This window comes from Humulus lupulus, chromosome 2 (genome assembly GCF_963169125.1).
Source record: "Humulus lupulus chromosome 2, drHumLupu1.1, whole genome shotgun sequence".
NCBI classification, from domain to species: Eukaryota; Viridiplantae; Streptophyta; class Magnoliopsida; order Rosales; family Cannabaceae; genus Humulus; species Humulus lupulus.
Window position 1 is genome coordinate 71,796,779 of NC_084794.1, and position 24,307 is coordinate 71,821,085.

Genomic DNA, 24,307 nt, shown 5'->3' on the forward strand with positions numbered 1-24,307 from the left:
TCGAGCAAGTCCTATGCTCAGGAGGCGAAGGATCTTCAACTCAAAGTGAGTGATGATCTGAAGGCAGCAAATGCAAAGCTTGAGGCAGGAGCCGAGGAGCTTAAGGCCAAGGCATCCGAGCTTGAGAAGCTGAATGCTAGGCTCGCGGAGCTTGAGAAGGAGAATGCCAGGCTCGCGGAGCTTGAGAAGGAGAACACTCGGCTCCAAGAGGCTAACAAAAAGCTCGAAGAAGACCAGGCCGCCACTTTTGATATAATTGAGGGTGAAAAGGCTCGCCTCCTTGCCGAGTATAAAGAGAAGAAGGACCAGGCGGTTGATTTGGCCATGTACAGAATGTGGGCCAATAATGAAGACCTCAATACCAGCTTCCTAGGTCCTCTTGAGGCAAAGCTCCTTGATAAGTGGAATGCTCGGCTTGAGGCGGAGGAGGCTGCTCGGGAGGCCGCCACCGAGGTTGCTCAAAAGGATAGTCATGCTATTCGTCCTGAGGGGTCCAATGGTACTGATGCTGAGAAGGCCAAGGAGACTGCTCCTTCTTGAATCTCATCTTGGGGCTGTGTCCCCTTATTTTTGTAATTGTTTTATTTTATGCCCGTAGGGCTGATACAATTTATTTTTCTTTTAATACTCATGCTTTTTATTTCTTGGTTTGAAATATTTTGCACATTTTATATTAAGGAATCGTATATGTTTATTTATTCGTACAAACATAGTTTGGATTTAGGCTCGAGACTCAATGCATTCATGCATCGTTTGCTCAAATTATCCGCTTCCGATCTCGTTATTTATCAAGGTCGGATATTACTTTAACCATGAACCCGAAAGTACTTGTATGGTGTGTAATGCAAACGGTTTAGTTATATCTTATTGCTTAGTTACTTTTTCTCATCCTCGGTTATTTCTCCAAGGTTATGAGTTCGAAACTAATTTTCCATAAGATATTCCAGCCTCGATCTCGACTTATCTCGAAGTAGGTTTAGGTTCCAACTTATCGTTGATTAGTTCTAGCTGGTTTGTTCCAAACCTTTTAAGGTCGTGTTTGGTTTGTAATCCATACACTCATATTTTTAACTTAGTTCGCATATTTGGTTACATCCAAACGTATTTATATTTTGATAATTTGGTTACATCCAAACTATGTAAGCTCGCGCGTCTGGTTACATCCAAACACTTGTACGTTTCTGATAATCGGTTATATCTGAATTACCTTAGCTCACGCATTTGTTTATATCCAAACACTTGCATGTATTTCGTATATGTTATTTTATTTTTCAAGCTGATGGTATATATACCAATGATACCCCCTTAATATCCTATGAGTGTGACCATAGGTTATTAAATTAAGAGAGATTGCAAAAATAAAGAGAAATATAACATATTGAACGAAATAGATCTTTATTTGATGGAATTCGAAAATAGTACAGATAAACAATCATTGTTACAGGCAACATCCTTCCTATACTATTGGTAGTAAGGTCTTAGGTGTTCGCCATTCCATGCTCGCGGTACCAGGCTCCCATCCAATCTCGCTAGCTTGTAAACACTGGGCCGGATGACTGATTCTATCTGGTATGGTCCTTCCCAATTTGGCCCGAGCACACCAGCTGCTGGATCTCGTGTTGCCAAAAATACGCGTCTTAACACCAGATCTCCCACACCGAACTTTTGATCTCGAACCCTCTTGTTGAAGTACCTGGTAGCTCGTTGCTGGTAGGCAGCGTTCCTCAACTGAGCTTCGTTTCTTCTTTCTTCAATCAAGTCTAAGGTTTCTTCGAGCTAAGTGTGGTTCGAGTTTTGGTCATAAATGTGAGTTCGGATTGTAGGAATTTCGACCTCGATAGGCAACATAGCTTCGCAACCGTATGCTAGAGAAAATGGGGTATGTCCCGTTGACGTTCTAGTTGTAGTCCTATATCCCCATAGGACTTGGGGCAATTCTTCGGGCCATCGTCCCTTTGCTTTCTCCAACTTTTTCTTTAGCGAACTCTTGAGAATTTTGTTTACAGCTTCGACTTGGCCATTCGCCTGAGGATGAGCTACTGACGAAAAACTCTTTATTATTCCATTCTTCTCGCAAAAGTTGGTAAACAAGTCGCTATCGAACTGGGTTCCGTTGTCGGATACAATTTTCCTCGGCATCCCATATCGACATACGATGTTTTTTACCACGAAGTCAATGACCTTTTTGGAAGTTATTGTTGCTAACGGTTCAGCCTCTGTCCACTTTGTGAAGTAATCTATGGCAACTACAACATACTTCACACCGCCCTTGCCAGTTGGGAGAGAGCCTATGAGGTCGATTCCCCATACCGCGAATGGCCATGGGGAAGTCAACATGGTCAGCTCGGATGGTGGGGCTCGAGGAATCGTGGCGAATCTCTGGCATTTATCGCATTTCTTTACGTACTCAAAAGAATCCGATTTAATGGTAGGCCAGAAATATCCTTGGCGTATGATTTTCTTGGACAGGCTATGCCCCTCAGTATGGTCTCCACAGAACCCTTCATGAATTTCTTCGATGATTTTCTTGGCTTCGGGTGGAGTTACGCATCGAAGTAATGGCATGGAATACCCCCTTCTATACAGCTTTCCGTCCAAAATGGTGTAACGAGGAAGCTGATACATTAACTTTCGAGCCTGGTTACGATCTTTTGGAAGGACTCCGGTCTCGAGATATTCGACTATCGGGGTCATCCAGGTAGGCTCAGACTCAATCATACACATGTCTTCCTCCTCCGGCTCGTTAATGCTAGGTGCCGAGAGGTGTTCTATGGGCACAACGTTTAGCTCATCATTCTCGGTAGAAGTAGCGAGCCGAGCTAAGGCATCTGCATTTGAGTTTTTCTCTCGGGGAACCTGTTCGATTGCATAAAACTCGAAATGTTCCAATGCGGATTTTTTCTTCTCCAAGTAAGCTGCCATTTTCGTGCCACGAGCCTGGTATTCTCCCAGGATTTGATTAACCACAAGCTGAGGGTCGCTGTAGCAATGTATTGCTTTATCTTTGAGCTCTTTGGCTATATGAAGTCCCGCCAGTAAAGCCTCGTATTCGGCCTCATTATTCGACGCCTTGAAGTCAAATCTTAAGGCAGAATGAAATCTGCTCCCTGCGGGGGTAATCAAAATGACCCCTGCCCCCGATCCATTTTCATTAGATGAACCATCGACGTAAAGTTTCCACAGCTCGTGGGCCGGGGTTATAACTTCATCGTTGGTCATGCCAGTACATTCCACTATAAAGTCTGCCAATGTCTGTGCCCTAATGGTCGTCCTTGGGTGGTAGGTGATCTCGAATTGTCCAAGTTCAACCGCCCATTTAAGAAGTTGACCTGAAGCCTCCGGTTTAGACAAGACTTGCCTGAAATAACCTCTCGAGATCAACCCTTCGATCTCGTCTTTCAGCTGTCGACATTCATCAGTAGTATGCCCGGTGTCTCTATGAAACCGGAAATATTTGCTGGAGTCCCTCTTGGACTTCTGATTTCTCATTGGGTCTGGACGCCTGAAGGGGACCTGGTTTTCATTAGCCAGGTATATGTTCTCCCGAGACTCGTTGAGCTCGGTGTACACTCTGTACACAGAGAAATATCTCTCCCCCTTCTTTTTCTTTCCTCCTTCGGCCTCGGGGTTACTCCCTTCGTTCTTTTTTCTCTTGGAAGGGTTTTCCGCAGCAGGCTTTGAAGCTGGTGGGTCTGCCGAGGTTGAGGCAGAGTTCACGTTTATTGTTGTAGTTACGGGCTGGGAAGCCACATTAAGTGTCGACCTCGCTTCCTCTACATTGACAAACCTCTATGCCCGTTTGTTAAAATCGGTTAGGGACCTCATCGGTTTCCTCTGCATGTCATCCCAGAGAGCACTTCCTGGCATAACTCCAACTTGGACAGCCATTAAGTGACCGCTGTCATCCACATTCCGAGCTCGGGCAACTTCCAAGTTAAACCTTGTAAGTTAACTTTTCAATGTCTCTCCTGGCTGCTGCCGAACGTTAGTCAGGGTTGACACCTCAGGTCTAACCCCCATCATGGCTCTGAACTACTTCTTGAAGTCTTTAGACAGCTAATCCCAAGAAGTTATTGAGTGTCTTTTATATTTTTCGAACCAGCTTTTGGATGGTCCTGTCAGTGATGCTGGAAATAACATGCATCTGAGCTCGTAACCCACGTTACTTGCTCTCATTATGGTATTGAATGTACTCAAATGGCTGTATGGGTTGGACTTTCCTTCAAGCGTTGGGACGTGAGGGATCTGAAATCCTTGGGGAAATGGAGTGTTGGAAATATGGGGAGCAAACGGTTCAAGCTCCTCATCAGAATCTTCATATCGATCCTGACCTTGCTCATTTTTCAAAAGCCTGAAGGCCTTTTCTAACTGATCAATTCTTTCCTGGAGTGGGTCCGCGAGGGGTCTTGTCTGGAATCGGTTGTCGTCGATCACAATTCCAGGTTCGCGCCTCCGCAGGGGGTCTTTACGCCTATTTAAGCGATCCCTCAGGTCCGAGTTTATCGGGTTAACATTACCCTGACTTTGATCCAAGTGTTCCAGTAGGTCGGAGCGATTCCTGCGGCTCCCAGTATTCTTTCGACCTCGATCATGCATGCTGACCGATCTGGTATCTCCAGAGTCATCACTAGTAAAACTTGTCACATGATTATTTCAAGATGGGTCTTTTTCGTGCCGCCTCGTTTCTGCCGTGCGAGACCTAGACGTTTGACTTTTTTCAGATAGGGTGCCTCTCCGCTCCTGGAAAGCTTCCCTGTTTCCCTGTCTCCTCCCCGCATGCCTTTCATCCTGATCTCGAACTGGTTGAGCATTCCTGCGAGGAGGTGAAGGATATCTTATAGGCGATGGAGGGAACCGTATGGGTGACGGTGGCTGCCACCCATTTCGTGGTCTGGACGGTCCAGAGTTTGCCCGAGATGGGTTGGTTGCATTTTGCGCGTTCCCAGGGACTTGAGTCCGAGCCTCTGCAGGGGCTCGGTTGTTCTCAGTTCCCGCAAGTACCTCCGCAGGTGGATTAATCGAGGCCCTAGCTCGGGTACTTCTCTGGGGTCTCGAGGGAGCGGACGGCTCTGCTGGTGCCGGAGGTTGTTCCAGCCTTCTTGTGGCAACATTATTTCGTGGATGCCCACAAGGCCTGCGGGGAGGAACATGCACGTCCCTAGGAGGGGGAGCTTGGTTTTCACGCGGAGGCGGGGGCTGAGCCGCCTGGGCCTCTGCGGCTATCCTTGATAACTTCTCATTCCGCTTTTTGGCTTCTGCCAACTGCTGTTTCAGCTGCCGGTTTTCAAGTTCCACAATGGGAACGTACCGCTCAGGATTGTAATACATATCCTCATCCCCTTGGTGGTGCGGGTGGTCCCCGAGAATCGGAGGATCCGCTTCTCTCTTCGACATCTGGGTTTACCATCGGCTATTTCCCAGGGCGTCTCGGATAATTTTCTTCAGGAACGTTCTGATCATTTGCGGCCATAACTTGTTCAAGGGCTGAATGCTTAAGGCTCTCAATGAAAACACCAAACTGTTGACGCCGTTTTTCGTCAACAGTGAAATAAGAGCACAAAAACAATAATTGGTTATGGCCAAGAAAAATATGATAACACAAATGAGATTTTTTACGTGGTTCAGCAGTTAACTCTGCCTAGTCCACGAGTCTTTGTTATTAGAACTTAAGATGATTTCTGGAAATTCTTTAAGAATGAATTCTCCAGAGTTTCTCCCAAGATTACAAAAATTCGGTCCATTTTCATGGTGCATGACCTCTCTATTTCTAGAGGAAATTTCAGAATACTATCCCACATATTTTGGGAAGTTATTCTGTATATGTAAATAAATTTAATGGCATTAAAAGCCTGTAATCCTATATACAAGGAAACGTCCCCTGAAGATCAGGGGGCGTATAACTGAATAATAAATATCCCTTTATTATAGGGGATTTACAACAATCAATGTAGACCGCGTCTCTCCAAAATGACTCGCTAGGATATTCAGAGTTATCAATCTACATTGTCAGTGCTGTTCCCACCCAGGTTTCTTACTGACTTTCGAGCTATGACATTTTCCGGAGATCATGCGACTTCGAGCTCATACTTATGTCAGGCTCAGAACCCCTGATCCGAGGCCATCTGAGAACAGACGTGTTTTGATGTCTGTCTTTCGAGCTTGTAATGGTTTCGAGGTTACCATCTTCGAGGTTGCCCGCTGCTTGTAGGTCCGGTGCCTAGGTTGCGGACATGTGTTCCAGACATTACGAGCCCATTCCTAACGAATCCAGCTTTCGAGATCACAATTCTTAGTGCTCGAAATCTGGGTGTAACAAAAACTACATGACATTTAGGATTTTTTATGATTTTAGTTTAGTTTTATTTATTATTAAAATTTATTTTTAATTTTAAAATTAACTTTTGATTTATTTTAGTATAATTTTTTATTTAGTTTTTTAATTAGTGAAGATTTTAAGGTAAAATTTAATTAGAACAAATTTAATTTGTATTTTATTTTAAAATACTTTTTTTAGAATTTTAGTAATTTAAATGCATGTTTAATTAATTTTTGTATTTTAAAACAATATTTTTAATAATTAGAACCAATTATGTTTGTTTTAATTTGAGAAATAATTTTTTTTGTTTTTTTTTTGATAAATCAGGAAAATTTCATTACTTCTAACAATTTCATAATTTTTTTTAATTAATAAAATAATTCATAAATACAAGAGTATTTCAGTCATATTTTAATATTTTACAAAAAAAATGAGGTCTAAAATAGAATGTTTAAAAATGCAAAGTCCAAACAAGTAATAGACCAAAACAAAGAGTACAAATGGTATAACTCTTATTATAGCTAAAACTATTTTGGTCATATTTGAGTTTTTTTTAACTTAGGGTCCTAATTGAAATCTTTTACAAAACACGTTGTGCAAATAGAATTTCCAAAAATGTAGAGCCCAAACGAATAATAGACAAGTTATTGGTGCAACCCGGTCAGCTTAAATTTGACTTAAAAGACTTGTAGTTCCGGAATAAAAGAAAACATAACTTTCGGTATTTTTGTGGAAAAAAAATTTGAGTATATATGTATAAAATTAAAAATATTAGTTGTATATGCTGGAAATATCTCTAATAATAATAAAAGAAAAACTAATAAAGCTTCTCATTTGGAGTAGAAAAAGGTTTAAATGACGAGCTTTGAGTTTAGACTAACTTTTAAGAAAATTTAACTTTAGCTAGTGACATTATTATTAATTTTTTAATATTTAGAATTTGATATTTTATCTACATATGCATATGGATTGATAAATATTAGGTGCGTGTTCTACCAAAAATGTTAAACACTGCAATATAAATATATGGTAGTTTGTCATAAAAATATGCCGAATCTAAACGGAAAAGAAATTTTTGTTTATTTATTTTGAAATTCTTAAAAATTGAAAAAGTGCAGATGTTATTATAAATTTCAAAGTAGAGCATGGTGATAAGTTGCAAGAAACATCTTTGAATTTAATGAATTCAACTAATTTTATTTTCAATTTCTAGTAAAGTTTCAGCTGGGAACATTAGCTGTCCAAGTGAAATATCACTAAAACGCTTGGCCAACAATCGTTTGCGAGCAAGAAGTTGTTGAGAAACTAGCTTCATTGTTGGTCGATACATTGGTTTGGCATTTAGGCATGCAAATCCCAGCGTCGTAATAAGAACAATATCACTCTCAACAATCCGATTTCTTGGCGGTGATGGGCGATGGTCTATTATTTCAGTCAGCAACATATTTTGAATTGACGATGATGAAGATGACAATGACGACAAAAATTCTCCAGGGTGCTTACCCATCAACTTTTCTAGTACCACTACACCAAAGCTATAAACGTCACATTTTTCCGTTGTGGCCATGGTGTAGGCAAATTCTACATGTCATTCACAACAAGATGATGTATCCTTGAGTTAAAGATTCGAATTTCTTTCCAAATCAATGATTTAATTTCACTTCAATACATGCAAGTGTAAAGAATATTAATTTGGCAAGGGAATGTAAACATAAGTTACCTGGAGCAATATAGCCGTATGTACCAGCAATCATGGTTCGATTGGAAGTATCGGGATCAAGTAATCTAGCGGTTCCATAATCAGACACAAAAGCCTCAAATTCTGAGTTCAATAAGATGTTGGTGCTCTTTACATCACGATGAACAAATGGAGGAGTGCAATCATGATGCATGTAAGACAATGCATAAGCTATGCCTTTGATGACGTTAATTCTCTTACTCCAATCTAATTCCACAGCTTCTAAATCATCGCTTAGAACACAAAACAAGCTTCCTCTTTCCATATACTCGTAAATAAAAAACATGCTTCTTTTGTTCAAACAGAATCCATAGAGTCTTATGATATTTTTGTGACGAATTTTAGTCAACGTTTCTACCTCATTCTCAAAACTCTTTCTGAATGATACTTCTTCTGCCTCTGAACTGTGAAGCTTCTTCAAGGCGACTACTTTGCCACTAGGTAGTTGTGCTCTATACACACTACTGTAACCACCTGTTCCAATGCAATATCGAATGTCAAAATCTTCCGTTGCTTTTAGGATATCTTCAAATGCAATTTTCCCATCATAATTCCATACAGACAATATATCACCATTTTTTGAAGCTCGTTTAGTAGGTTGGACTTGTCTAGTTTTGAAATGACACTTATCGTCCAACAAGAATAAAATGATCAAATAAAAGGCAAAGAAGGCCAAGACGACGCAAATAATGATCGCAACTTGAGGGGTAGACTTGCGGGTAGACTTGGGGGTAGACTCGGGGCAATGAATGGGAGGGTTGAAAGAAATGATGTCACCTTCATCTCCACATAATATATGCTTTGTAGATTCAGTGACATACTCTTCGCCGGTTGGACCCTTTAAAGAGCTGTAAGAAAGATCCGAAGACTCTAATATTGTCAAGCAGGCAAATTCAAAAGGTATGATCCCAGATATGTTGTTATGTGATATGTCCAAGGAAGTTAGTTTTCTGAGCATTACAATATTTGAATCCATGGAACCATATATTCTATTTGAACCTAGTGAAAGAACTTCAATTTGATTGTAAAGCCGTAAGAATTGGCATAATTAGACAACTGAGGTTGTTGGAACTAACATCCAGAAATATTAAGTTCTTCAAATTTGCAATTTCTAATGGAATGCAACCAATCAATTGATTTTGGTTAAGGACTAACGACTCTAGGTTTCTTAGTTTTATAATTTCTAGAGGGAGTGGACCATCGAAGTCGTTTGAACTAAGGTCCAACTTCACCAAATTGGTTAGATCACCCAAAGCCGGAGGTATGGAACCATTGATTTTGTTGTAGGAAAATGATAGGGAAGTCAATCTGTTCAACTGGATTATACTGGACGGGAGGTGTCCTTGGAGCCTGTTTTTAGACAGGTCAAGAGAAACCATGTTCTTCAGCTTTCCTAAATCAATTGGAATAGACCCACTAATTTGATTAGATGACATATGTAGATAAGTGAGGTTGGAAAAAAGAGCAACAGTTGAAGGAATTGGACCGCTAAAATGGTTATGGCTCAAATTTAATGCAATAAGATTCTTTAAACTACCCAATTCTCTTGGAATAGAACCATTTAGGTTATTCTTAGAAAGATCAAACACCATCAACCTGGAGAGGTTTGCAATTGAAAGAGGTAATTGGCCTGTTAGATAATTTTTGGAAAGGTGAAGGTGGGTGAGCTTTGAAAGAGTACCTATGTGGGATGGAATAACTCCATAAAGCCCGGCATAGGAAAGATTCAAAAGGACTAAGTTTGGAAAGCAATACCAGTTGAATTTCTCCAATAACCAGAGTTCACAATATTCACAATAATAATAATCAGAAAGAGTAATTTGAGTAATTTGTTCAGCGGGGTCGCAAGTGATACCAGACCAAGTGCAATATTGGGTTGCATTGTAGACAGAGTCGTGGCTGCACCACCCACTTTGGAGCAATGAAAGCACTTCTTGTTGTTCTTTGTAGTACGGTGAAGCTTGAACTAGGACATTGGCTGCATAGACTAGTTGTTAGCCCAAACCCAAACCAAAAGAGTGGCCCAATAACTCTTGACCCAAATCAGATACAAGACAAAATGGAAGGCTGGTTTGATGAGTCGACAGCAGGAGTAGAACCCAGCCCTCTGCGTGAAACCAAAGAAGGCAGCAAGAAGGAGTGGAAGTCTCATACCAGCAAGGGTGGGAGAGTGAGAACGCGTGCGACTCGAGTGCGCGTGAGACCCCGCTGGCTCCAAGAGTTTGTTAGAAGGGAAAGACGCTGAAGAAGAGTTTGTTACGCTGGAGAAGGAGCAGAGGAGTAAACTGATTTTCTGTTATTGTAATTTCCTAATTACTTTGTTTAAATAGCAAGATTGTATTCAATGAAAGGGTTGTTGATTGTTAAGCTTAATTGCTTTTGGAGTTTTGTATTGACTCGAAGAATACATTTCCCTGATACTGAGCTATCACTGGTGCTTTCACTGACTCTTCATCTTCAGCATGAAGAACGAGGAACTCGCCGCCATGATTCAAGCTCTGGAAACTAATTTCCAGAAACACTCAGAGGAGCAATTCGCTCGATTCATGGCACGATTGGATGAGCAGGTGGCTCGTTTAGATGACCGTGTAAACCAGCTACAATCATCCTCGTCAAAACCGCAAGTGGTTAACGGAACTGCGAGCAGTGGCATGGTTTCACCGCCTGGGCAACGACCGGAAGCTACAATTGACTCTCGGGATGTGAATTCAATTCTCAAAATTATGAGAGTGAAGGTCCATCGTTTTGACGGAACGAATGTAGAAGACTGGGTTTACAAAATAAATAAATTCTTTGATCTGCACGGTGTCTTACCCGATATTAGATTGGCTATGGTAGCATTTCATCTTGAGGGAGCTCCTTCAACTTGGTTTCAATGGATGGAAAAGGGGGGAGGGTTTTCGGATTGGGAGTCCTTTTTGCGGGCATTACGGTTACGTTTCGGAGTATCGATTTATGATGATCCATTGGGCAGGATTGCTAAGCTTGTCCGGACGGGGCGTGTGTCGACTTTTAGAGCGGAATTTGAAGCTTTAATGACACAGATTTCAGGGGTTTCGGAACAATACTTTCTGAATTTTTTTGTGTGGGGCTTGAAGAATGAGATACGCAGAGAGTTGCTAATGGCTAAACCCGTTGATTTGGTGGATGCCATGGCCAAGGCTCAATTATTTGAAGACCGCCATGACGATTTGTTGGGCCGTGCTCATGGCGAAAGTGGACGTTCTGGCTGGTCACCTAAGTTTCCGAAGTCATCAGCTCCAGCGGCTCAAAATGAGGCAGGTTCCGCCTCCGTTGGGTCCACTTCCAATGTCACAGCAGCTTCAAAGTTTCAAACACTCAACAACACTTCCTTACCGGTTAAACGGTTGTCACCTGCTGAGATTAAAGAGAAGCGTGAAAAGGGTTTGTGCTTCACGTGTGATGAGAAATATAGCTTCGGTCATAAATGCAAAAACAGAGTACTCATTTTATGTGCCCAGGGAGAGGAAGAAGAGGAAGAGGATACACCTGCGGGCGTAGAGGAATTGGCAGAACTTGATGACTCCCAAGCAGATGAGGTTAGTTTGAATTCATTATCTAATTCAACTAATCCGAGAATATTTCGCATTATGGCACACCACGGCAAGGAGCCTCTAGAGGTTCTAATTGATACAGGAAGCAACAATAATTTCATCCAAGAGGCCTTAGCAGCTCGATTGGGTCTGAATTGTGAGGTCACTAAACGATTTAAAGTATACATGGGCAATGGGAATTCTCTCTGGTGTTCACAGCTTTGCAAAGGAGTGGAATTAGTGTTACAGGGCCATAAATTTCTTGTGGATCTTTATATTCTGCCTATTTGGGGTCTCAACGTGGTGTTGGGAATGCAATGGCTTCAAACCTTGGGGCCTTGCATCCATGATCACAAAGCCTTAACGATGGAATTTCAGTGGCAAGGGGCGGTTGTTAAATTAGCAGGATCATCGAATTTGGCAAATCATCAGTTATCATTCACGCAACTTCGCTCTTTGGTTCGAGAGGGTGATGTACGTGAGCTGTTTAAGCTGGCCGCGGGATGTGAACAGCAGGATAACTCTGTTTTGGAGATGGCAGAAATAGAAGCTACTCTACCTATGGCTGCCAAGGGCATACTTACAGAATTCTCAGATGTCTTTGCTGAACCGACCCATTTACCGCCTCACCGTGGCACGGATCACCGCATTTGCTTGCAACCAGGTACTTCACCTCCCACTTGCTATTCACTGCCTGAACTAAGTATCAACAACAAACCAGTTATGGTTCCCCAGGCCATTTTGGCTACGAGACTCGTTGGCAACAACGACCACAAGAAGCCCCAAGTACTCGTGCAGTGGTCTTTAAGTGCACCGGAAGACGCCACTTGGGAAGATTTTCAGGAGTTTTGTCAACTATACGACCTTACCAACCTTGAGGACAAGGTCGTTTTCGAGGAGGGGAGTAGTGTTAGCCCAAACCCAAACCAAAAGAGTGGCCCAATAACTCTTGACCCAAATCAGATACAAGACAAAATGGAAGGCTGGTTTGATGAGTCGACAGCAGGAGTAGAACCCAGCCCTCTGCGTGAAACCAAAGAAGGCAGCAAGAAGGAGTGGAAGTCTCATACCAGCAAGGGTGGGAGAGTGAGAACGCGTGCGACTCGAGTGCGCGTGAGACCCCGCTGACTCCAAGAGTTTGTTAGAAGGGAGAGACGCTGAAGAAGAGTTTGTTACGCTGGAGAAGGAGCAGAGGAGTAAACTGATTTTCTGTTATTGTAATTTCCTAATTACTTTGTTTAAATAGCAAGATTGTATTCAATCAAAGGGTTGTTGATTGTTAAGCTTAATTGCTTTTGGAGTTTTGTATTGACTCGAAGAATACATTTCCCTGATACTGAGCTATCACTAGTCCTACAATAATGAGTATTAAAGTGGAGGATTTCATGGTTTACAGAGATGAATGAGTGACTGCTTCTACGGTCAACTTGAAGACGTTATTATATAGTACTTTGCGACAGTGACACAACAATAATTGAAATCTTATTATGACTGTTAATTTATATGTTCAACTTTATCTCATATGATTTGATGAGTTTTTTAATCAACGTCATAATAAAAATATTGACTGGACATGGGGCATGCAATCAATATCAACAGCGAGCCTAAAGTTCATTTCATTACAAGCTTAAAGTACTGAAGCCAATTTTTCCATTTTCAAAATTAACTTTGCATTGAATGATGATGATTTTAATTTGATAATCAATTGACAGAAAAGTGTGCAAGCTAATAAATAGAGAGAAAATGTTATTTGACACGGCAGGGGCTACTTCCACACGGTATCACTGGAATTTCTACATTAATTCTACGTTGTCACGTGAAAGATAAGATTCTCTTCAATGACTCCAACGTGATTGAAGGGCTCGGGCAATACTACTTTTCAATCTTCATCAACCATTACTGCAACTAACTAAATTGAAATATAGCAAACTAAATAACTACTTGGCCCCAATGAAGCTGTCGAGTTGACTGGCTTTAAATTCCATGCTATCACGTTTCTGATGAAGTTCCAGGATCTTTACATGTTCTTTCTTCGTAGATGCAAAACGACATACATACATACATATATGTGTGCTTTGGCTACCCCTCTCCTCTATAATTAAAATTGGCATTTTTTTTACAGCATCTTTTGATATCACTTATTCATTTCAATTGAGATAATAATATGGTAGTTTATGAAATGGCTATCGCATTATTAAAATAAATATTTTTTTTCAAAAGTTCTTTCACGACAGCTTACGCATAACATCTAATTACTTTCACACAGTATCACTATCAGTGGAAATTTCCACATTTTAAAGGAGTTTTAATTACTTTGTCATGTGGAAGTTTCCACACGGTATTACTTTGTCATGTCCACTTCATATATAGTCTTGGTACAGTTCTACTACTAACTTATATCTGTCTCACTTCAAATGTATAGTAATAGTATAACTAAACAACTACTTGGCCCCATAGAAATTTTCGAGTTGACTGACGTTAAATTCCATATATACTACCTATTCTCCTGTGATGTTCGTGGAAGGATCTTTAAATACATGACCTCTTTTCGTGTGAAGTACATAAATCTTGTCCTAAAATTCTTTAATTTTCAAATATATAAAAAAATTAGCTACCACTAGCAGAGCAAATGAGGAAATTAAATGGATTCATTTCTTAACATATAGATTACTTATAATCTCTCACGAGTTATTATCAATTTTGATAGATTATAAACACATTGAGGGTTGAGATTTGACTAACTATGATTTTAAAAAATGTATATAATATTTTTTATTACTATTTCTTTTACTACTATTAATATATGTTACATAACCATTTCATTTTTACGATTAAAGGTATTTCTTAAAATTTTATCTTTATTAATATAGATGATGTGTCTAATTAATGTTGTCAATGTATATCAAAAATATATAAATTAAATAAAGCATGAAATAATTTTTAAACTTTTAGATTGATTTTACTTTCTCAATAAAAAGAATGATTTGACAAAAAAATGTTAAATAAATAAATGTAGAACATCATGTGATTTGACAATAAATATATTTATATATATGTATAAAATGTTGATATGACTAAAGCAAAATGTTACTCAAAGTTACAGATTCACTACACAAAAAAATATAAACTAAAGAGAACAAAAATTTACGTGCACGAAGAAGGACCATAATTTTGTAATTTATATAATTTGTCGTATAAAATGATTTTTTTAAAAATTTGTGGTGTAAAATGTAATTTTCTCTTCTCCAATTACCACTAAATAGACTATATGTATGATGCCCACTTAACCTAAGGGGTATTGATGGGCTAATTGTAATCATTATAATATGAGGTGGTAGATTATAGTTTAATGGACCAACACATAGTCATTAAGATACCACTATTTGCCTCTAATGTAATTAGAAAGTGCAAACCATCACATTATCGTTATTGTCAATTGATAGACACTTTAAATAAAGATTGTGATTATGGAATAATATTTGTGATTATATTAGTCATATAATTCTAACAAATTTTATATATGTCTTGCTCAATGAGCTGCTTTATTGAAATTGACTGAAAAGAGTGTCGCAGTAGTGGTGTTCTTGGGAGAAGAAGCCATCGACAAACATTCACCATCGTTGGCCGAGATTTTGGCTCGGAACGCAGGCATGCTAAGGCTATTGTTACTACCAGAACTATGTCTGAGGCAAGAATATGATTACCATGTGGAGCTGAGAGACGTGAGTCTAAGACATCTTTCAACATAATCATCGGTCCATTAGAAGACGATGATGACCTTGACAATATCAAAGAAATAATCTCTGGCGGATGTCTTCCCATGATTGTCTCTAGTGCCACCACTCCAAAACTATAAACATCACCCTTTTCACTCAGAACCGTGGTGTAGGCATATTCTGAACAAGAAAACAAAATATTACAATCTTATTACGTAAAATATAATAAAACCAATGTATATCGAGCTAAATATTTACCTGGTGCAACATAGCCAAAGGTGCCAGCAAGTACCGTTCGATTAGAGGAATTAGTATATAAGAGTCTAGCAATGCCAAAGTCAGAGACTAAAGCCTTCATTTCGTGGTCCAATAGAATGTTGCTGCTGGTTACATCCCTATGAACAATTGGTGGACTACAATCGTGGTGGATGTATGATAAGGCATGTGCTATGCCTGCAATTATGCTTATCCTTTTGCTCCAATCCAATTGGGTAGCTTTGGTATCATTTCTTAGAAGATTAAACAAACTCCCTCTCTTCACATATTCATAAACCAGAAACATGCATTGTTTGTGTAAACAAAAACCATGAAGCTTCACTATGTTTCGATGTCGTATTTTGGATAATAGTTTCACTTCATTCTTAAAACTCTTAAGAAAATCAGGTTCCTCTGCTTCTAAACTGTGAAGTTTCTTTAAGGCCACTACTCTGCCATTAGGTAGCCGAGCTCTGTAAACACTCCCAAATTTACCACTTCCAATGCAGTATTTGATGTCAAAATCCTCTGTTACCTTGATGATATCCTTGAAAGCAATTTTTCCATCATAATTCCATATATTGAATAAATCTCCATGCTTTTCTTTTCTTGCATCACTATCTTTGTCAGCCTCCCAAATTTTGAAAACTAGATATCTAATAAAAAGTACTCCAAAGAAAATGATGATTGGAACAAAAATTCCTGCTAAAAAAATCTCCTTGTTCTGTATAATAATCTTGCTATTGCTATTGGAAGAGGTAGAGAGAGATGGATCACTGACTCTGTCACTGAGTAAATTTCTGTTTCTCATAAATTCATGAGGTGGAGAAGAAACAAGAAAGTTATTTGGAATTTGATAGGCTATATTATTGTGTGACAAATCAGGTAGTATAGGCAAGAAAATGAAGGAATTAGGAATTGTTCCTGACAGTTCATTGTGGCTGAGATTTAACAGCCTTAAGTTTGACATACTCCAAAGTTGAGAAGGTATTTTGCCATAGAATAAATTACCACTCATGTCCAAAACCTTAAGTCTTGAAAGTGTTCCAAATTCAATAGGCAGCTCACCAGAAATCTGGTTTGAGGACAAGTTAAGATACTCAAGTTGGGTCAGCTGAGTTAGCTCACTAAATAAGCAACCAGAAATCTTGTTATTTGACAAGTCTAGAGATTTCAAATTGATAAGATGGCTCATGAATAAAGGAATTGCCCCAGTGATATTATTATCTCCAAGGAACAAATGTTCTAGTTTGCTCAAATTTCTCAGTTCCAAAGGAATAGAGCCACTTATTTGGTTCCATTTAAGAGACAGGGATTTCAAATTGGTTAAAAGGCCTATGTATGAAGGAATTGGCCCCTTAAGTTTGTTGTCACTAAGATTTAAATGGACCAAATTATTCAAATATCCTATTTCTACAGGTATAGAGCCACTAATAAGGTTAGAATCAAGTGAAAGAGAGACCAAATTGGTCAAATGACCAAGGCTAGAAGGAATTGAACCAACAATCTTGTTTCTAGCCAGGTTTAGGGTCTCTAAGTTTTTCAAGTTCCAAATTTCCTCAGGAATTGAACCGTTAATCTTATTGAAAGAAAGGTCAAGATAAGTTAGTTTATGAAGAGTACCTATTTCAGATGGTATATTACCAATGAGTCCGTGTCCAACGAGTCGAAGACGAACAAGTTTTGGGACAGCAAAGAAGTTGAACTTCACAAACTTGTCCCTCAACTGAAACTGAGAAGGCGTTGATATTTCTATGATGCTGCCAAAACCATTGCAAGCTATCCCAGGCCACTCGCAGTGGTCCGGCATGTAGTCAGTATATCCACTCCACCATCCACTCTGAAGTAAAGCATGAGCTTCTCTGTCAAGTAACAACATGAATTGGGATGACGCCATTGATACCGTTGCTGAAGTATTTCGGAAAGACATGAACATGAACATGAACAAGAAAAGAATTGAAACAAAGGGTGTCATCTTCGGTTGCCAGCTGCAGTACAGGATACAAATTAAACAAGTTTTATGTCTCAAAGTTTAGTTAAGACGTCGAAATAAGGAAACAGATATTGGAATTTTCCACATTGACCCATCTCTTCCGTTTAAGTCGTTCGTTTGACTTTGAGCTGGAGCAATACTAGTTACCATCTACGCTATTTCCGTGTTATAGTGAAGATAAAACATATAAAAGTCAACGACTGACTTAAACTTTCTTTTTTCTTTTCCTAAAATAAATATAAACAAATGAAAAACCATACTATAGCTAAAGTTACACTTCAAGCAATATTTTATAACGTACTTACACTCTATTAAGAAGTGAAAATATTAGAAAATTTGCGTCATATGGAAAAGTAAAATATATGTACTCGGAGTTTTTTAAGTAGGGACGTCTAAGAGTATTTATTTTTGACACTGTTAGATAGACTATGTTAGTTAGATCTATTCTGTTAAGATAGTTATTATACAGCTGTACTTGTAACTAATTATGTTAGTGCTCGGCTCTAAATCTTTATCACTGCTTGTATATATTGAGTTTTTCAGCTCATTCAACCAATGAAGTGAATGATTCTGTTTCTTCATTTGGTTATTTTCTCACACACTTAACATGGTATCATAGTCAGCATTTTTTTTTCTCTCTGCTTCCGCCATTGTTGTTGTGCTTCTTCGTTGCCTTTTTCTGGTTCTTGCTGTTCTTCATGACTGCTCAAGCTGCATCTCCGGTGTTTACTCCAGTTGTGTTTTCTCACAAGGTATCTGTCAAACTCGATGATAACAATTTTCTCTTATGGAGGCCCCAAATTCTTTCTGCAATACGAGGTCATCGTCTTCACGATTACATCTCGGATTCTGTTACACCTCCTCTAAAGTACGTCACTGAGTACGATCAGCTTCATGATATTATCAATCCACGATTTCAAGAATGGGAGGTTCAGGACCAACTACTGTATTCTTGGCTTCTTTCCTCGATGTCTGATGGTATTCTCACTCGGATTGTCGGTGCCGAAACCTCTGCTCAAGTATGGAAGACTCTTGAGGTCTATTTCGTTACTCAAACATCTACTAAGATTGATCAGTACACCACTCAACTTCAAAGTTGCAAGAAGGATTCTCTTTCCATAAATGAGTATCTACTTCGAATCAAAATGCTTGTGGATCGTCTAGGCTCTGTCGGTCATAAAATCACGGTTAAAGAACATATTGCTGCCATTTTTAAGGGTCTACCTGCCGATTATGATACGTTTATTATCTCTGTGAATTCAAGAAACGATGCATATTCTGTTGCTGAGATAGAAACACTTCTTTTGTCCCAAGAGCATCGCATGGACACTCATTCAAGAGACCTTGATTCTGTTAATATGGCCAGTACTCGAAGTTTTCGTGGTAAAGGTCACAGTTCTTTCAATTTTTCTCCTCCTATTGACTCTCGTGACGCCTCTGATCTGAACTCTAAACATGTTGGCCGTGGTCGTGGTTCATGGAACCCCTACGCAGTCTCTCCAAGAGGCACTCAATCCACCATGTCCTCTTTGCCGTTTGGTTTTGGTAGAAGGAGTTCTTCCACTCCCTTTTCTTCTATTGAGAGCCAGCCAATGACGTCTACCTCTCGGGTTGTTTGTCAACTTTGTACTCGTGCTGGTCACATAGCCTCTCGATGCTATCAGAGGTTTAATTTTGAATTTCCAGGAGATGGTGCTGCAAATGTCCCCAGACAATCAGTCCATATTGCCACTGCCGATTCTGTATTGGATGAAGCCTAGTATCCTGACTCAGGTGCCACATCGCATTGTACTGCTGATCCAACAAAATTCACCCACAAACAGCCTTATCCTGGCCTTGACCAAGTGCATCTGGGGGATGGTGCTGGCATTCCTTTCCAAAATATTAGTAATTCTCAGTTTCATACTCCTTATGTTTCCAAACCCCTTGTTTTAAATAGAATGTTACATGTTCCTCAAATTTCAAAAAATCTTCTTAGTGTCTCTAAGTTTGCCTTGGATAATAATGCATTTTTTGAGTTTTATCCTAACTATTGCTATGTCAAAGACCAGGATTCGAAGGCAATTTTAATGGCAGGGCAACTTCATAATGGGCTCTATGTCATACAGCCAACTCAAATGACCTTCTCCCATGATGTTTCTACTTTCAGTCCTACTGTCATGTATTCTGTCAATACAACTAGTATGCCATCTGAGTCTGTTTACAATTGTAGTCCTTTTTCTTTGTGGCATAAACGTTTAGCTCATTCTTCTGCCCAAACTGTACAAACTATTATGAAATCTTGTAATATTCCTCATCATAATAAAACTGTTCTTGATTTTTGTGAAGCTTGTTGCAAAGGCAAAATCCATAAATTTCCTTTTCCATCTTCTGATACTACATTTACTAAACCTCTACAGTTAATTCATACAGATATATGGGGCCCTTCTCCAATGTTGTCCTCAAGTGGTTATAAGTATTATATCCACTTCATTGATGCTTACTCCAGGTACACATGGGTCTTTCTCCTAAAAGCCAAGTCCGAAGCACTCCAAACCTTTATTAATTTTAGAACTCAGATTGAAAAAGAGTTAGACTGTCCTATTGTTTCGGTTCAATCCGATTGGGGTGGTGAGTATAGGTCTCTAGCTCCTTATCTTACAGACCATGGCATTAGTCACAGACTCTCTTGCCCTACTATACACCAACAAAATGGGGTTGCCTTTCTTGCTCAACCATCAATGCCTTTGGCCTATTGGGATGAAGCTGTTAGAACAGCTTGTTATGTTATCAACAGATTGCCCACCCCAGTCTTGCAAAATGACACACCACTACACAAATTATTTCACAAGAGTCCTGATTATTCAACTCTCAAAGTCTTTGGTTGTGCTTGTTACCCCAATACTAGACCGTTTAACAAACACAAGCTTGAATTCAGGTATGAAAAGTGTACATTTATTGGTTACAGCTTGAAACATAAGGATTATAAATGTTTAGCTGCCTCTGGCAGAATTTATGTTTCCAGAGATGTCATATTTGATGAATACAATTTTCCTTTTTCTCATACTCACACTAATGCTTCTTTTTCTTCTGAACATGTTGGTGTTGGTCCCTCTGGTGTGATCCCTCTCGCCTCTGTGCAAGCACCATCCTCTCGGCATCAACACTCAGCAACATCCAACACCTCTCCCTCCTCTACTACAGGTTCCTCAAATTCCTCTCCCTTTCCCACAACTTCCTCTCAGATATCATCTTCACCACTAGTTCAACCTCCAACACTAAACCCTACTCCCTCTTCTTCCTCAAATGACCACCCTCTACCCTCACAGCCCACTACTAATACCCATCCCATGATCACAAGAGCTAAAGTTGGCACCTATAAACCAAAAGTCCTTGTGGTCTCCAAAGAACCTCTCACCGTCACTGCTGCCTTGCAGTCACCTGAATGGACAGTGATAAGTCTACAAAATAGAGTTATTTTACCACTTTTTATGTGCTAAGTGTTGCTTAATTCTTGAGTTTTTTATTGATTTATTGAGTTTTTAAGTCATTTTGAATTTATTAGTCTTATTTTAATTTTATATATTTTTGTGTGTTTTTATAGTTATTTTGTTGTAATATATTGTAGTTTAATTATTTGAATTATTGTAGTTTAATTTGGAGTAAAAAATGTGTTTTATTGAAACTAAATGTTAAATTAAATTAAGTTATAATTAATATTTTCAAAGAATTAAATTGATTTATTTTATAGTTGAAAATATTTTATTATGATTTATTGTATATTTGTTTTGTAGGAAATTGGTCTATTGTTGGTGCTGGAAAATTAATAAAAGCAAAAAGAGAAATGTGTAATTTTGAAAGAAATAGCTAAAATATAGCATTTCAGCCTTAGTGGGCTTGCCAGAAAATTGCCCAGGCCCGAAGCCCACTTCACGTTCAGCCTCCAATCAGGCCCTTCATCCAGCTCCCTGCATCACGCCAGCCTCCAAAGCTCCACGCCAGCTTTTCTCTCGGCCAGCAACCAACTTCAGCATATATCATCACCAAGCTGCCTCCCAGCTCCTTCAGCAAGTCACGGCCCAAGATTCCTCACTAGCCCCCAATTCGCACAAGACCATCACACCCAAACGCCCAGCTGCTGCCATTTCCTCCTGGGCCGCCAGCCTTCACGCCTAACATTGGCTCCAATTGCTCCAAGCCCACCGTGGGCCCGCCAGCCACTCGGGCCTCTTCAACCAACAAGTCCCCAATCTCCCTGGCCCAATTTGCACCCCATGCCAGCCTTGACCAAGCTGCCAATAGCCACCAAAAGGCAAAAAAACCACATTTTTATTCCCAATATTTTTCACTCAAATATCAATTCACTCTTCCCTATTTTTCTTACCTAAATAAACATTCCTAATTCATTTTTTTTACCCTAGCTTTTCACTAATATTTTACCCAACCAAACATTTCATATTTCCAATACTCTTACACTTACTCTATTTATCCTATCACTTCCCAACACAATTAAATTAATCAATTTATTTATTTTAATTTGATTAATTTAATCTTCATATTTTGCCTATATATAGAGTCTTGTAAGACCATTTGGGGAGCTCTTCTTCTTCATCTTTTTTTCAACCTCTTCTACACTCCATATTTCTCTCTTCTTTTCACTATTTTCTATCTACCATTTTCATCTTTTGAAGAGCATGTCAAGTATGTTATTTTGTAATTTTTATTTCAATCTAGTTATGAGCTTCTAATCTTTTTCAAAGGTTATTAAGATGATGATGAAGCAAAATGTAACTAGAAAGTATTTTTTGTTGTATGTTGATTTCCCATTTGTACAACATTGTTTATGGATTTTTCTATCAAAGATATGCATTTTTCATCTATTATTGATTGTTAAAGTATATTACACTTAGTTCTTCATTATGCAAAAATATGATATTCTTTGATTAAATGTTTTTCATTAAATTGTTCACATCTAATTCTTAGAGCATAAGTATCATATTTTGCCTAAATATAATCTCTTTGATTTTTTGTAGTTTCATTAGGTTGTAACACAACTAATGCTTAGAAATTATATCTTATATAAGTGAAGAAAAATCCTACATTTTTTAAAGAGTAACTTGTGCTTGAATAGAAAATATATTTTGAAAAAATATATAGTGTGATTTATTTCAACTATATCAAAACTTGGGAATCAATATACTTATAAATACTATTGAACTTGCATTTTGTGGATTCTAAAATCTTAATAATCTTATTTTACATATCTCATTTGAAAACCATTTTTATCATTAATATTTTTATTACTTGTCTTTTATTTTTCTAAAACAAAATCTCATCAAATATTTGGAACTAGATTAGAATATTCTTGCTTTGTTTGAAATAGTTTCTTTTGATGTTAGTCAACTCCCATGGGTTCGACCTCGTACTTACATGAACATTATATTCCGAAACGATTCGTGCACTTGCGAGTTTAAAATATTAAAACACCCTCTTTTGGGATCAACAGACAACAGCTATGCAAACAGAATTGGATGCTCTCTTCAGACAGAAAACATGGACTCTTGTCCCTTTGCCTCCAGGAAAGAAACCCAGAGGCTGTAAATGGGTGTACAAACTTAAAGAAAACATAGATGGCTCTATTGCTAAGCACAAAGCAAGACTTGTGGCCAAAGGGTTCTTGCAAAGGTATGGTTTTGATTTTACTGAGACTTTTAGTCCCGTAGTTAAACCAACCACCATCAGAGTTATTCTTACCATTGCTCTCTCAAATGGCTGGAAAATTCGGCAACTCGATGTTAACAATGTCTTCCTTAATGGAGAGTTAAGTGAAGAAGTTTTTATGACTCAGCCTCCTGGATTTGTAGGCAAAAGCTCTCCTAATCTGGTTTGTAAACTGCACAAGGCTTTATATGGCTTGAGACAGGCCCCAAGAGCCTGGTTTGACAAACTCAGACAGTCCCTCAAATCATGTGGTTTTCATTCTGCTCGGTCTGATCACTCTTTGTTCATTAGAATTTTACCTGCTCACACTACCTTTGTCTTAGTTTATGTTGATGACATTCTTGTCACAGGGAGTTCTTCAAGTGCAATTACTGTCTTAGTTCGTGAGCTGAACAGTGCTTTTGCTCTTAAGGATCTTGGCTCTTTAGACTATTTTTTGGGAATTCAGGTTCAGCATGTTGGAAATGGTCTACACTTGTGCCAAACAAAGTACATCATGGATATCTTATGCCAAGCTAAAATGGACTGTGCCAATTCTCTCTCGACACCAATGACTGGAGGTGAAAAATTATCAGCTTATGGTAGTGACCCCATTCCTGATTCCCATTTTTATCGAAGTATTGTAGGTGCATTGCAGTATGCTGTGGTTACTCAACCTGAAATAGCCTATGCAGTGAACAAATTTGCACAGTATATGCATAATCCTTTAGAGTCTCACTGGAAAGTTGTTAAGAAGATTCTTAGATATCTCAAAGGCACCTTGGACTATGGTATTCACTTGCAGCCGTGCTCATCTCTCACTCTTACAGGATATTGTGATGCTGATTTGGCATCAGATCCGGATGACCGCAGATCAACAACTGGCTTTTGCATTTATCTTGGCTCAAATCTGGTGTCTTGGAGCTCAAAGAAGCAGAAAACTGTCTCTAGATCCAGCACTGAGGCTGAATATCGCAGTTTAGCACACGCCACTGCAGAACTGCTCTGGTTGCAATCTCTTCTTACTGAAGTTGGCCTATCCCAGATTCCTCTTCC

The 24,307-nt window shown here is 39.0% G+C and overlaps 2 protein-coding genes and 1 pseudogene across 3 annotated transcripts; 1 reads left to right on the top strand and 2 right to left on the bottom strand.

Annotated features, from left to right (window-relative positions):
* Nucleotides 1–7,459: 7,459 nt before the first annotated feature.
* LOC133814393 (MDIS1-interacting receptor like kinase 2-like) lies at nt 7,460–10,542 on the bottom strand (annotated as a pseudogene).
* On the top strand, nt 10,541–12,736 carry LOC133814394 (uncharacterized). The gene has a single exon (XM_062247359.1). The coding sequence runs from the start codon at nt 10,541–10,543 to the stop codon at nt 12,734–12,736; it is 2,196 nt and encodes a 731-aa protein (XP_062103343.1).
* Nucleotides 12,737–15,006: 2,270 nt separating this feature from the next.
* On the bottom strand, nt 15,007–17,698 carry LOC133818014 (probable leucine-rich repeat receptor-like protein kinase At1g35710). Of its 2 annotated transcripts, none has more exons than XM_062250694.1 (2): nt 15,583–17,690; nt 15,007–15,504 (listed from the first exon to the last, which is right to left on the bottom strand). In XM_062250694.1, the coding sequence occupies exons 1-2, from the start codon at nt 17,552–17,554 to the stop codon at nt 15,113–15,115; spliced, it is 2,364 nt and encodes a 787-aa protein (XP_062106678.1). In that variant the 5' UTR covers nt 17,555–17,690; the 3' UTR covers nt 15,007–15,112. The 2 variants fall into 2 exon arrangements, with proteins under 2 accessions (XP_062106678.1, XP_062106679.1); XM_062250695.1 differs by having other exon boundaries at nt 15,287–15,504; nt 15,617–17,698.
* Nucleotides 17,699–24,307: the final 6,609 nt, after the last annotated feature.